The following is a 14,549-nucleotide window of genomic DNA, read 5'->3' as shown; positions in this document are numbered from 1 at the left end:
CCCTGATTGAGAAATACTGTACCACACACACCTGAGGGGTCAGAGGTGGCTCCCTCGGTCTCCATAGTGATGTTTTCAGAGCTGTCTGCTGTGCCGATGGAGGCTTCAGATTCAGGAGTCTCATCGTCGGACGCCCGTGGCTCCAAGATCAACATCTCATATGTGAGCTCCTCCCTGTCGACACACAATCAATGTTGACTTGTGTCTTATTCAAATAAACACATTCACACTTTAACTTAAAAGAACATTTAACTACAACTATCTTGTCATCTGATCCTTATAATGCATTTAGAGAAACGTCATACTTTTCTTTCTGCAGACTCTCAATCTGCTCGGTGAGGATTCGCTCCTCCTGCTGCATCGCCAGGTGCTGCTGCTCATTTACTCCAGCCTCAGCTCCCTCCTCTCCTCCTCCACCTCCTCCTCCTCCCCCTCCTGTGCTCTCTCCATCCGGCACACTGGGCACTTTGGGGCTGAGGGGAGGTGAGGACGAGTGGGTGCTGCTTTGGCGAACGCGGCTTTTGCTCTGGAAATTTAAACAGAGAAGATTACACAAAGTTGCAGAGTGCGTTAGAGTGTGTGTCTGACCAATAATAATCAGTTTACTGTTTATTATGTTTATTATAATAATTAGTTTACTGTTTATTATTGGCCACTGTACAGTGACAGAGATGGAGCTCAGACAGCAGACTCACTATATACACTGCTGGATGTTTTGAGCACATAGTAACTGCACAGCGGACTGACCATGTTTCACAACAACACCGTGAAACTATGAGAGTCAATATGCGCACACACACACACACACACACACACACACACACACACACACACACACACACACACACACACACACACACACACAACATGTAGGCATCATTACCTTAAGTTTAGCTGTGTTAGGCTGCATGTTAATACGGTGTGAAGCAGAAACAGAAAGAAGCGGTCAGTGCAGCTATAGACTGCGTGTCACTCGCTCAGAGCATTCACCACAAACATTACAAAGACAGAGCTACAGTTTCAGCACAAGTTAAATTGGGTTTATTATACCTAAGCTATAAAAAGACAGCATTACTTTGTATTTTGTCTCTATCTTTGTGCAATACAAGAAAGAGGAACATTCATGTCTCATGTCTGTTTTAATACTGATAGTTGAAAAGCTCTGCACTGTATCAACAAGCTGGGCTGTTACACTTTCCACAATAAACTGACAAAGACAACCAAAAACTAATTCTTCTGATACTTATCTTTGCAAAGCTGGCACATATTGGCATTCTGCCTCTAAACATAATTTTATATAAGTGGTAATAAACTGATTATAGTTGAATAAGTGCCACAGGAAACCTGGCACAAAATAAATGCTAGGATTTGGAAGAACAAGCATTTATCAAGTCTCTAGGCAACAAAATTGATTGAAGTCCGACTTAACTATCACCAGATATTATCAAGAAACATAGAATAATCAACAATGATTAATAGTGAGACTTCACACTGTCTAAGGTCACATTATACTGTCTGAATTTAGAAACATCACGTTAGCCACAGTGTTCAACTAACCAACTTGTAGCTGCAACAAATAGACAAACAGAAACTCAGACACCTAAAAAAGAAAACTAGCTTACAGACAGATGTGAGTACTGTGAGTTACAAACAGCATGAGTGGACGGATCGAATAGACTGATGGACAGGACTGGTGGTGGGCACATGGAGTGAGAGGGGCATACATACCGGGGTGGCAGTGCGGGTTATGCTCATAAATCTAACAGCAATTAGTACGGGTTTCTGGAAGGAAGGGTAGGGGGAGGAAGGAAGAAGGGACAGATTAGGGTTAGGGAGTGGTGAAGGTAACCATGTGAGAACGAATTTGGTGACTTGCAGATTAAAGTCTAGATGTTTTCGATAAACGGAAGATATGAAAATCAAGGCTGGATTATCAACGGAGCAAAGGGGAGAGAGACTGCAAGGGGCCATAGTACGATGGTGTTTACATTTATGTTGTGTTTTTTTTACTGTAAGGTTACATTTTTCAGGAATATCCTCTCAAAAGTGGTCAGTGTCAAAACCTGCTGATGAAAGATGTAAATAAACACAGAGGAATGAACTCCTGCCATGGCCGTGTGAAAACCATGCCAGCTGCTCACAGAGCTGGAAACTGTTAAATGATGAGTGAGTAGAACAAACAGAAAAAATAAACACCTCGGTGTCAGGTAATAGGAATAATAGGGATTATTCATATTAGCATCTTTAGCATCATGACTGTATGATTTGACATCGGAGTCAGCAGTTGCCCAATGACTGAGAGCGGCTACAGTCTGGTCTTACCATGGACCTCCTGATATGGGTCAGTCTGCTCTTGGCTTTGCTCTCTGCAAACTCCAGACTGCTGATGTCCTTCAGACGAGCTTTGTATTTGCCCATCTGCTCATTGATGATCAACTCGACACACCTGCAGGGGAAAAGGATCCATTTACAACAGTACAGGGCAAAGCAGACTTAGTTGTACAAGACATTTGAATATCCCATCTCCTGACGTCCTGTTCTCTTAGATTGTTAACTGGTTTAAAATTAGTATAACTTAATAAATTGAATTGTACCATTAAAAATCAGTTTTCTTTTATCAAAACAAGCTACTGCAGCTGTAGGAAAACTTAAACAATGAAAGTTTCACAGTAGCAAACAGGTCCCCAGTCTATTTCTGGGTAAACTGCTATTTTTAAAATCTTTAAGATTACAAATTGTAGGTCAATTAATTCTAACATAAGTTAAACCTGGCAGTTGCTGAATTTATTTATTTATTTACAAGAAATCTTTGTACCGGAACTAGTTTGTGTGGTGTAATGTGATGTTAACAAGCCTTGTTTGGGTTGTTTATTTGCAAGACTCCAGAATACGACTAAAGACGGAGGACATACGCAGTGGTCTTGCTGATGTCTTGGACACTCTGCAGCGGGTCGATGGTGTCCGGGCAGCGAAGAATGCAGGGAGCGAACACGATGGCGAGGGCGTTGGCTGACATCCTGTTCGTCTCCTCCTGCAGGGCTATCCTGTAACACACCAGAATTTATTCTTGTTAATCCTGATGTTGAACATCAGAGTATATGACACAAACTCACACTGAAACACTACTTTAAAGATTTGAAATGAGCTGACTGTCCTGGGAAACACATCACTCAGATCTTGTTTCAAAACCTCATTTTCAGATTCAGGCTCTCTTGCCTCGGGCTCTACTGCTGATAGTGATTCTTATTTCATCACTCACCGAACCAGATGGAAGATGAGTCGCTCCAGTGTGCTGAGGTGCGTCCTGCTGAGCTGATCGATCACAGAATACACCCCTCGGATCACCTCCCGCTTGTCGGGTTGACCTGAAAAAAGAAAAAGATACGGACTCACCCTCAGACCACAGAGGAGGGACTGGACTGAAAAGCAGTCAGGAGTCACTGAAGGGGATAATTATGAGCTTACCCATGGCCCTGAGGAACTCCTCGTACAGTTCAAAGGTCATGAGAGGGCTGGGCAGATCACGGAGCCACTGTTTGAGAACACTGGCAATGACATGGATGTTGTAGTCATCCAGGTTCACACTGCTCACATCTGGAACAGGAAAACACACAGGTGAATTCATTTTTTGCATTTTTCTTTTTGTAGTATATGGGTACAATGTGAGTGAAGTGGGAGGCATTATGAGTTGAGCACTGAGCAATACTGAGTGTATCACTAAATAATTAAATTAGCAGTGAACATTAAGTGACAGTAAGTAAAGAAAACATGTTTCCTCCGTTAGGAATCCTGCCCGTTCTGTCTTACCTGTGTCCAGGCCTTGACGGAGCTCTTTGATCTTATTGGTGGAGCCAGACTTCCTGTAGATGCCCTCTGTGTAGAGGCCGTGCATCTCGATGTAGTTGATGAGCTTCTCCACCAGCTGAGGCACCATTCGCTCCTCACTGGTCAGACGGGACAACTCCACACCAAACTGTCGAGATGACAGCTCCGGATCGTACTTATGTACAAAAACACAAGAAAATACACAGAAATATATCACAAGTAGGCCTAATACATATATCACAGGTAGGCATTACACCATAATCATGAATGAAAAAAGTCAATACACTCGCTCATGATATTACATTACTACCAACAGTAATTCCAAAATAAGTAAGTCCCCGTCCACTTCCTGTATGGGTGGAGCCCCAGATTCTACAAAGTAAACCAGGTCACCACAGTTTGGACTTTGCAAATGATATGTACATTTGCTTTGTTATAGTGTGTGTTCCAACCTTAACACAGTAGCCCAAGCTTGTGCCTCTCATGAATTCCTTTACACTCGAGTCTGAGACATATCCAAAGAATAACCTTTTCTAAACACGGATGTTGTTTGACAAAATGTGGAGATATTTCCATATATTTCCAATATATATATATATATATATATATATATATATATATATATATATATATATATATATATATATATATATATATATATATATATATATATATATATATATTATAAATATAATATGAGAGTAAAAAAACATTTTAATAAGAAACAAATATTAGACATTACATAGTTTGTGTTTAAAAAAATCAATTTTTCATTTTTCAATTATTTTTGTTTGCATCTTACAGAGAATATCTAATATAATAAACCTTGTTTATCCCATTTATTAAGGATGACTGACAAAGTACTGTTAATAAAATCCAAAATTTCATCCATGTTTTAAACTGAGTAAACTGGGTTATGATATCTATATCCATTCCTTCTGGGCTCTCTGAGCGCTCTGTGCTAGCACCGGTGCTACTGGAGCCTGAATCAAGATACCACAAAATAAAGCAAAAGAAAATCTCCACCTACCTTTTTACTGCACTTGGTTGTCATCTTGGAGCAGCACTTCCTATGGCAGGCGTAGCGACACACTGCAGACAACACAACACAATCAAACTGTTGGTATTTCTACAGCCTCACATCACAACTGTTGCAACGACAGCTGCAGTCAGTCACCACCTCACAGACTCAGGCAGGTAGACGTCGAGGTAGAGAGAGTTTGCATGATGTCTGCTTCCTGAAAGTGCAGATGGAGCTGTGTAACTAGATATAAGATGGATTTATGAAAGGACCAGGAGGTTTAATCAAATTCTTCTGACACACAGGGAGGCAGGGCAAGAGGCTCAGCTTCATAAGAATGAATGCCTAGTGTGTGTGTGTGTGTGTGTGTGCGTGTGTAAAAAGAGTAGGAGGGGGTGTAATGTGCTGTGTGGGTGAAAATAAAAACGACGCACAAGGGTGTGAGTGTTGTGAGTAAGTGAGTTAGAAGAACATTAGGAACTGATGCTGGTGGGTATTTGTGTGTCATACTGGGCAGACTGGCAGATCTTTATAACTGGCAAAAATGTGAAGTAAAAAGTAAGAATACAAAGTACAAATTCTTTTTTCACCCTAACATAACATTTATATGATTTTCCTTTAACTAATACAAACACAACTAGGAATTATTTTGAGTTTAGGCTTTCAGAATGAAAATTCTTCATCTTCGACTATCTATGTCAAAGCTCATGTTAACATTAACTCTGGTGCATTTACTCTTTTGACCACGTTTGTTTAGGCTGATATGAGCTCTCATGTTTAAACTCTAGTGTGGACACAGCATCCACACGGAGATCTGCTGAACAGGACTGTGAAGTGATGCACCCATCATGTCTAGTGTCTACTGCACAAGCCTGTGGGGGCAGTGCTATGATCTGGGGTTGCTGCAGTTGGTCAGGTCTAAGTTCAGTAACTTTATGTGTCCAAAGAATGAGGTCAGCTGACTACCTGAACATACTGAATGACCAGGTAATTCCATCAATCTCAGCAGCAGCTGCATAACCAGAGGTGTATGAACTGGATCTAGAATCACATATAAAGGTCTGACAGACCTGATTTGAAAATATTTAATTTGGTTGGTTCACACAAATCAGATCTGAGTCACTTGAATAAAAAAGAATATTGTAAGTATTAAGTATTCAGCTTTTAAGATTTGTTTGTGTTTTCATGTTTCCAATCCTCACATTTGCAGACGCAGGCTCGGTCCATCATCCAGATGAGGGAGGAGCAGTACTCGCAGTAGGTGGGGATGCTGTACTGCGTGGACTTGAAAATGTGCCCGTTATGTTCCTCCACCTGTAGGGAGCAGCACATCCACCCGTCAGCTCAATTAAAATCTAAACATCATTGCTTTCATTCCAAAGTATCGCTAAACTCACAATGTCAGTTTCCTTCTTCCTTGACTTCTTGCGCTCACGTTTAGGAGCCTGTAAATAGAGAATTCAGTTAATTTGTGTGTTTATTGTGAATTCATTTAAATGTTTTTCTGTTACAAAGTGCTCCACAGTTTTTATTCATCTTACCTTGCCGATGGTTCCCTCCATGGGCTTGAATTCAGTCATGAATTCATCGAGGAAGACCTTGAAGGTGTTGACCCACACTTTGACCGGCGACTCGCTCCAGTCTCTCTGCTCTAGGCGCATAGTCTTCTCCAGGATGTGCTCAAACAACGCATACAGATCCTTATAACGGATGCTCTTCCCATCATCCATCTGGTGGTGAGGGCAAAGCAAAAAACAAGGAAGTTCTTCTACTGAGTTTGGTGATGGGTGTGTTAACTGACTGGACAAAACAGTACAGATATCTGAAAATTAAACAGCTGAGAATAAACACAGGCAAAAGATCAACGAGGACTCACAGCCAGAGCAGTGGAGTACGAGTTGAAGATGTTGATCCTGAACTCCTTCAGTGCTTTCTTGAAGACGACATCCACCATAGTGTCCTTCTTACTGTCTTCAGAATCCAGGTCAGCGATCTGGAGGCGCAGATAGTTTTAAAGTAAAGAACTCACCAAGGATGTATCCTGTGTGTATGTGCAGGTACATGTTTGTCCACTAACCTTCTTCATGAGGAAGTCGTTCATGCTGCGATAATCGTGGGCTGAGGTGAGGATGTGCAGAGCGTCGTTCTGCCACTGAGCGGGCTCCAGAGTGATGCTGCTGATCTTCACACTGCGACGCCTCCTCATCTTTGGTGACAGCTCCTTGTTCTCCTTACTGTCTCTAACCCCATGAGAAGAAGCCGCCTCCAAATCTGGACTGTGAGGAGGAGACGGGCCCTCTGGGAGGCAAAACGAAATGAGCAGGAAGGTGGAGGAAGGATGGATTACTAACTTGATTTGTTGTGTTGTGTTGATTGCTGCTGTTTCTCAGCATGAACCAAAACAAAAATGTATCTCCAGGTATAAACATCAGGTATCAGTTTGTGTTTGTGTGTAATCTACATGCATGTCTATAAATCTGCACTCTGTGCTCAAAGTTACTGCATTCGGTGTCTTTTTTGTCACCTCGTGTTTCTACAGCTTCACTCCTGCTCGTCTGCTTCTCTCGCAATAGTTTTTTCTCGCTGTGTTTCGTCTTACTCCAGAAACGCATCTTCCCTCTCATCCTGCTAAATCACAAACACAGTGGATTCATTTAAAAGAAAGGAAGTTGAAATAAAAAAAAAAGAGCAAATATAAAACATTCGGTAATGACGTATCATCTTTGGATGTCTACCTTCCATCCTGACTGGAGGTTTTCCTGAGGACTTCCACCTTGCCAAGGTCTCCTGACGACATGGTCTTATGGATTTTCTTCGGATCTTTGTGAGAAGACTGGAGAGCAGGAAACACCAAGCAGGTGAGGAAAAAGTGTTTTTATAAGGCAGTATGCTGTTGTTGTGTAATGGGTGGACTTCAGTGGGGGCTTCCAGGAGCTTAGTCTCACACAGGAATATTAGGAAACATCTCACTGACAGTAATTCAGTGTGATAGAGTTATAGAGTGTAGAAGGTATAATGTATAATCTCTACAGTTAAATGACTGTAAATAAAGTAAATGTACGCTGAAACAGAAGCCATGCTTGGAAGATCCTGTTAGAAAATTACTTCGTTAGTAAAGAGTTACTCTACGTGAGGTTTAAACGACTGCAGCATGCAGGAGCAGCAGTTGACGTGCCGTGCAACCCGACGCCGGATGTTGTGTTTGCAGAACGAGCCAGTTGTTGGACGTCAAAATAGGCGAATGGACACGATGTTTGTCCACAGATGATTCACTTCTTACTGTGAAAATCTGTTCGATGTTAAAGTAGAAGTTCATGCAGGGATACGATGATACACTGGCATTTTGAGTGTTAATCTTCTGTGTTTCCTTCATGACAACACTACCACACTGTTTTCACATCAAACTGACTTTATTTAATAAGGCTGAACAGCTAAATATTTATAATTTCAGGTTGTAAAGTGTGCTTTAAATGAAGTACAGTTAACTTAGAACAAGACAATAAAGCACTTCAGGTTCAGCCGCCTGAACTTCAGTTGCCAGTTGTTTTGTTAAACATCTTTTCGAATTAATGGATCATTAATGTTATTTGTCTCACTGTGGCATGTATTTACTGAAGGAAACTATAAGATTAACCTCTAAAATGACGAAGTATCCCCTGATAAAGATCCAGAATTTACTCTTGAGATGAAAAAGGCAGAGAAACTTAGAAATAACAGCTCAGCTTGAGTTGATTTTCTGGTCATTCAGCACAGAGCTGCCGCGGTGATGATCTGCTTGTGAAGCAGAGAAACATCAGTCTGTTCGGTCAGAGTGTAGCTCAGCGGAGGATCAGTCCAACAATAGTGGGGTTAAAAGCAGAGTTAGAAGCTGCTTGGTCCAAGGTCCAAAGTGGCAGGAGGGGCCAGAGTGGACAGAAAACTTGTTTGGAGGTCATGGGACCTCTGGAGCTCCGGTATTTTACCATCTCTGAGTCGCTGTGACAGTCAGCCTCAGGGTGGGCTCGTGGGGGAGACAGGAAGGGGGGCAGCGTGCGGGAGTGGGCGGGGATGTAGTATTCATCGTCGTCATCTGACTGGGTCGCCCCCTCAGAGTTACAGCGGGTGAGGAAGTCGGAGCGCGTCCGGGACATTCGAGCTTTCTTTTTAGGGCCGGGGCGGCCCACCTGCTCCCAGGTAACCACAGGAACATCAGGTCAGCTGCTGCGTCGTGTGTGCGTTTGTGTTTGAATGTAGGTTTAAGGGGTTGAAAGTATAAAAGACTGACTAGTGACACGTAAATAGAGCAAATCTTACATGACCCTGATATTTTCTTTTATGAGGTAAACTTGATTGAATCAATCCCTGTAAACGTTTTATCAAAACTACATTTGAAGCTACATATAGGTTTTTTTTTCATGTCTATCACCTGCACATAATAGTTGTATCTGTGTTTTTCTATCTCTCTATAAACCTGTTAGATAAACCTGCTGTTTCTTTATGCTTCGTAGGCACAGTTGACACTACTGAGATTAAAAAGTCCCACTTTGTGTCAGCAGCATATGCAGCCAATTCCAGGTGAAACGTATTTTGGGGATTTGACAGTGAGCTACAGTGTACTGTTTACTAGGGTTTGTAAAAAATATGATAAATCGCAATGACGTCAGTGTGGACGTGATGTGAGGCAGTATGTGTGTGTATGTGTGTGTGTCCTACCTCTCTGTTTCTGGATCCGCCAGATTTGGAGTCGTCTCTGTACATGGACAGAGATCTTTCCTGGTTCATCAAGTCCTTGTCTGACCTGCAACACAGAAGCAGATTTTAAGAAACCGCAAGTGCTTTGAGATGCACACCGGCCACGTTAGATAAACCACGACACACCAAAATCCATAATAAAAGCAGGACTGTAGCTTTTATCAGTATTATTTTTTTCTTACTTGGAGAAAGGCAGCTTGCGTCTTGGCGGGGAGATGATAGCGTTGGGGGGTTTCTCCACCATGTTCACAATCACAGTCTGAGCCGAGCTCTTCTTCTGGGCTTTCGGTGGTTTGGTATCCAGCACCGGGCTGGGAGCCTCCGGTGCAGCCTGGATCAGCTGCTTCTCCTGCTCACCGGAGACGACAGCAGCTTTTGGCTCCAGGACGATCTGGATGCCCACCTCTGAGGAGCGAATCCCTGATACCTCTGGACTTGATCCATGAGAGGATGAAGCGGGAACTTTTGAAGACTTGTCCTCTCCACATGCATCTCTTTTGGCCTGGGCAGAAATCCCATCGGGCTGCTCAATTTGTGATCCCACCTCCAAACCTGCAATGGGTGTCATCTGAGAAGTGGATGATGTAGCTCCTGTCTGAGAAAGTTTTTCTTTTATTTGAGCTGCCAGCAGCTCCCCCTCCTCCACAGGGCTCTCCTTCTGCATACTGATTAAAACCACTACAGGCCTTCTAGATGTGGACTCTCTTCTCTCTTTGTAAGATTTGCTGGGGCTTTCAAATTTTGGTTCATGAAGTGGACTTTGGTCGGAAGCGATATAAAAGGTTGCTCTGGGACCCTCCTTCGCAGGCTTTTCATTACAGTTTACATCTCTAAGCTCCTTATGTAGTTCAACATCTAGCACTTGGGGTTCTTCTTGAGGTGCAGTCGACTGGGAACTAAAACCTCCAGAGCCTTCAGTGTCCATGTCTTCCACATTGAGCAGTTCAAAACTTCCATGACTAGCTGGGGATCCCCGGGGTGAATGTCTGTGATGATCACACAGCTGAGAAGTGCTGTTGTCCGGAGCAGAGTCTTCTTGCACAGGCCCGCCCACGCTGGTGTTTCGGACCTTCAGAAGCTCTAAGCTGAACTGAGCCTGCTCCAGCTCTCTCATTCGTCTGCTCTCTCGTTTCGATCGGTTCTTATGGCTCGTCTCATCTGTGCTCTTACTTATCTCTGAATCTTCTCTTTCTGTCTCGTCCGTGCCGACTGACACAGCCTCAGAGTTTTCAGACAGTTGCACAGTGATGTTATCCACGTAACTTTGCTGTTCTGAAGAGGCGACGTCCTCCATGGTTCCTTCCTCCATGTCTGCTGGTGAACTCTGCTGTCTGCTGAGCTGCTGTCGTTCATGTTGCTCCTTCAGGTCTCTGAAACTGTAGTTGTCGTTGGTGAAAAAACATACATATAATAAATAACCATCTCCATGTAAGGGAGGAAACATATTATACAGAACATTATCGTATATTAAGTGTTGAAAGCATGACCTGACCGCTGGTTTTATTTTTAGATATTTTCACTATATTGGGAAAATGCTGCACAAAAGCATCGCTGTTCAATTATGCACCACACTCCCTTTAAATTTTGTTAAAAATAACAATACAGTTATAGTAGATTTCATATAAAATCTGAATTAAAAAATCTCAAAAATTGCCCCAACCACAGACCCAGTCATCTGCCACTCACCTTAGCTGTGCCAAGTATGCCCTGCTCATCGCCTGCAGCTGCGTCACAGCCCTGTACGTCTGACAGTAGCGTTTTCTCTCCCTGAATCCCCTCCAGGATGACTGAATCGTTAGTGCAGCTAAAGATCTGCGACAGAGGCAGTTTCTCCAGCTCCTCTGAATGATAATGGCGGAGTCTCGCCACTGCAGGAACTTCCTTCGCTCCCTGTAGCTCCTCCAGGCTGCCTGCAGACAAACTACTGCCCCCTCTTCAATGCTGGAGTTGATGGTGGACTGTTTGAGAAGGCAGCATCGCCACCACCGCTGCAGAAAAACAGAGAAAAAGAAAATATTTTTATTTGTAATGAAAATTGGAAGTTTCATTTGGTTTTCAGATGTATGATAAGTTCCTTCCTGACTCTACTACTGACAGGTGCAGACAGAAATGACATCAACACAAACCTAAACACAAGCCTAAGTTTGTCAGAACAGCTTCTTCTGGCAAATTTCCACAGAGAAAACACTTTTGTTTCCCTTTGTTTGTAAAATAACAATCTTGACCTCTTTACAGTTTATACTTTGATGCTTTCACTAAGTTGTCTCCCCTTTGCCTCATTGGTTTATGCTCACTGTTTCTGAACTGTCTTTTTATATTTCTGATAAAGATTTGGACAGCTCTTCCAAAAAAAAAGCATGCCAACAGTGCCCTGAATGCATCACTCACATACAGTAAGTTGGAGTCACAGATCATTAAGTAAGTCAGTAAATCACTGCCACAAGGTAAGACGTTAAACCATCAGAGGAAAATCTGAAGGGGTGTTGAGTTACACTTTAATATGTTTTTAATGTCATTATTATGTTCTGATATGCTCCAAATAGTTGAAATCTCATTTAAGAATGAAAGCCAATGACTCAAGAAGACAAATATATACTCAGTAATACAGTATGAGAGCAATAATAGATGGAGTAATAGGTGGAATATGTTGTTGGGGCATGAAGGCTGATCATCTTTAATACAGAGGCTGTATCTGTATAATTGGAGTAAGTGCACAACATTCATGCACTTACTGTTTAAACAGTCTAAGGCTATGTTGCCTCTTTAGACTATTTAGACTTTGCTGTGCATGATTGTTAAATTGATTAATGATGCACGAAGGAGACCACAGGGACCAGTATGACCAAATTCTTCCTGTTGCAGCATCTCACCTGGACGACACAGGCAGATCGTCTCATGCTGACAAAGTGCTTTCTCTCCAGGACGGCCCTGAAGCGGCGCTGCAATGTGACGATTCGCCGCAGGACTTCCTGGTGTAGGAGGGTCTGAAGACGCTGACGCTCCACCTCCCGCAAGAACACCTAAATCAAACGGGAACAGTTAAATTCACTGCTGTCAAACAAATGTGATAGGAAAGCAAAGAAAGTGATGAACTGGTTTCCAGAATCAATACCATTGTGTTTCCCACTTGATACCCAGCGGGCGGCAGGTGGATTTGCCTGAAAAAGTCCCTGATGCCTGATTTGGTTGGGCTCGTGCCTCGAGGCAGCAGCACGTGAAAGTGTCGCACAAAGTCCTAGAAGGAAGTGAACGCGTGGGACTGAGAAATCAGTTTCATAACAGTTGGAATAAAAATAGATTATAATCATTTTTCACTGCACTTAAAAAGCCTGCTATTCGATTTCAAAGTCATATTTCCAGTAATAACATTAAAATAACTGAACTGTAGACTGATAACTGTGGCTCTCAACATCTAGTCAAACAACTAAGACGAATAATTTTACCATATTAGTGCAACAATAAAATCATAGGATGTTTTGTCTTGAAACAATTTGACTAGTTTCCAGTAGCTCAGTGTTTTTTCACACAGTGCCAACAACAACAACAGCTAAAAGTTATGAAACACTAACATTTGAGAGAAGATAGAGGCAAAGCCCCATTATAACAAACAGAAAACAATATTTCTGTTTAATGTTTTTTTTCCTTTTGAGTTCTAGGAACCAATAACATAACTGTGGAGCTGCTGTTAGCAGGTAGCAGGAGAGGATTACCTGGAAAGTGTACTTGATGCTGTATCCTGATTGTCGAATCCGGACCGTTTCCAGCATACCTGTGTATCTGAGCTGTCTGAGCACCAGACTGTCATTGAAACGCAGCGGCAGCTGGGCAAGACACAAGGGGAAAGAGTAAACACAACAAAACTGAAACCTGCAGCTGATCATTATGAGATGTAGGTGATGACTCTCCTGCAGCGGAATTTACCTTCTCAGCATTGGATCGAATACACTTGACAAAGTACGGCTCCGATTGATTAAGAGTCTCCATCAGCTTATTGAGGGAAGCCTACAAACACAAACAACAACACCACATCCTCATGTAATAATAATACGAGAAATTTCCCATAATAAAGCACCTGTCTCGTGGTAATTCAGTTTACAGTCATACTTTATTGCCAACATTATGTATTTTATCTTAAAACTATATCTTTATTATTCTTACACTTGCACATTTTCAATCTGCTGTTATCAATGTTGTTGTAATTTGTAAACTTTTCCAGCAGAGGGCGGCGGCAGCACTGACCTGGAACTGTGCACTGATGCTGGGCGGCTTCTTCTTCTTGTGCAGGTGAAGCAGAGACTTGGTGATGCGGTCGTGGAGCGTCACACTACTCAGGTAGCGCAGAGACTTCACGTCCAACAAGTGCTGCTCAAACAAAACCACATAATACACCGGATCCTGTGTTTTAGCCTCTTAAATAAAATACCGTGTCCTTGTTTCTGATGATGTTGTCTGCTTTGTCCTACTTGTTTCTTACCTTAGGAAGGGTTGGCTTGCTTTTACAGTTCCTGTTTCTCCTAAAAGTGAGAAATAGTATTTTCATTAGCAGACAGTGAACGCAACATTCATGGAAGATGAAGCAAAGTTAATTCACTTAAAAATGTCCATTACAGGAAATGAAAGTTAAGCTTGGTAAGATACACTGACACACATTTCCACTTCCTGCATCAGCTTATTAACATGGACGAATTATGAGAGCCTGGGGGCGCAGTTAGGAGAAATTGCACCCCAGACCCTCGTATTCAGGACCCCCAGACGGATAGAGACAGTCAGTTATTTCTAATCTCTCTAAATTATTTCATCTCCTTGTTGTTATTATATGTCTACGTTTGGCCATCGTGTGTCTCCTTTTCCAACTTTTTGTGCTCATTTTGTTTCTATTTTTGGTCATTTTTCATCTCTTTGTTGTTATTATGTGTCTGTGTTTGGTCACCATGTGGATCTTATTGGTAAATTTCAACAGTTTATGGACAAT

At 42.3% G+C, this 14,549-nt stretch overlaps 1 protein-coding gene across 8 annotated transcripts in view; it reads right to left on the bottom strand.

Annotated features, from left to right (window-relative positions):
- LOC113165503 (unconventional myosin-IXAa-like) overlaps nucleotides 1-14,549 on the bottom strand; it is a 108,513-nt gene that overhangs the window by 2,563 nt on the left and 91,401 nt on the right. For 4 of the 8 annotated variants that reach the window (XM_026365062.1, XM_026365066.1, XM_026365067.1 and 1 more), the window contains 26 exons: nucleotides 14,052-14,091; nucleotides 13,817-13,939; nucleotides 13,499-13,579; nucleotides 13,288-13,398; nucleotides 12,690-12,812; nucleotides 12,448-12,597; nucleotides 11,264-11,565; nucleotides 9,760-10,953; nucleotides 9,539-9,623; nucleotides 8,809-9,009; nucleotides 7,582-7,679; nucleotides 7,371-7,474; nucleotides 6,924-7,144; nucleotides 6,723-6,839; nucleotides 6,388-6,576; nucleotides 6,244-6,291; nucleotides 6,049-6,160; nucleotides 4,856-4,917; nucleotides 3,808-4,000; nucleotides 3,466-3,594; nucleotides 3,260-3,365; nucleotides 2,913-3,044; nucleotides 2,323-2,446; nucleotides 1,729-1,782; nucleotides 306-526; nucleotides 32-174 (listed from right to left, as the gene is read on the bottom strand). In XM_026365062.1, the coding sequence (XP_026220847.1) occupies nucleotides 32-174; nucleotides 306-526; nucleotides 1,729-1,782; nucleotides 2,323-2,446; nucleotides 2,913-3,044; nucleotides 3,260-3,365; nucleotides 3,466-3,594; nucleotides 3,808-4,000; nucleotides 4,856-4,917; nucleotides 6,049-6,160; nucleotides 6,244-6,291; nucleotides 6,388-6,576; nucleotides 6,723-6,839; nucleotides 6,924-7,144; nucleotides 7,371-7,474; nucleotides 7,582-7,679; nucleotides 8,809-9,009; nucleotides 9,539-9,623; nucleotides 9,760-10,953; nucleotides 11,264-11,565; nucleotides 12,448-12,597; nucleotides 12,690-12,812; nucleotides 13,288-13,398; nucleotides 13,499-13,579; nucleotides 13,817-13,939; nucleotides 14,052-14,091 (4,463 nt within the window). The remainder of the gene's footprint in view (nucleotides 1-31; nucleotides 175-305; nucleotides 527-1,728; nucleotides 1,783-2,322; nucleotides 2,447-2,912; nucleotides 3,045-3,259; nucleotides 3,366-3,465; nucleotides 3,595-3,807; nucleotides 4,001-4,855; nucleotides 4,918-6,048; nucleotides 6,161-6,243; nucleotides 6,292-6,387; nucleotides 6,577-6,722; nucleotides 6,840-6,923; nucleotides 7,145-7,370; nucleotides 7,475-7,581; nucleotides 7,680-8,808; nucleotides 9,010-9,538; nucleotides 9,624-9,759; nucleotides 10,954-11,263; nucleotides 11,566-12,447; nucleotides 12,598-12,689; nucleotides 12,813-13,287; nucleotides 13,399-13,498; nucleotides 13,580-13,816; nucleotides 13,940-14,051; nucleotides 14,092-14,549) is intronic. The other 4 variants (XM_026365065.1, XM_026365070.1, XM_026365064.1 and 1 more) reach the window with 3 other exon arrangements.

Source organism: Anabas testudineus, chromosome 6 (assembly GCF_900324465.2).
Source record: "Anabas testudineus chromosome 6, fAnaTes1.2, whole genome shotgun sequence".
NCBI classification, from domain to species: domain Eukaryota; kingdom Metazoa; phylum Chordata; class Actinopteri; order Anabantiformes; family Anabantidae; genus Anabas; species Anabas testudineus.
Note: the sequence above shows the minus strand (reverse complement) of the source record. Positions and strands in the feature narration are given on the sequence as shown.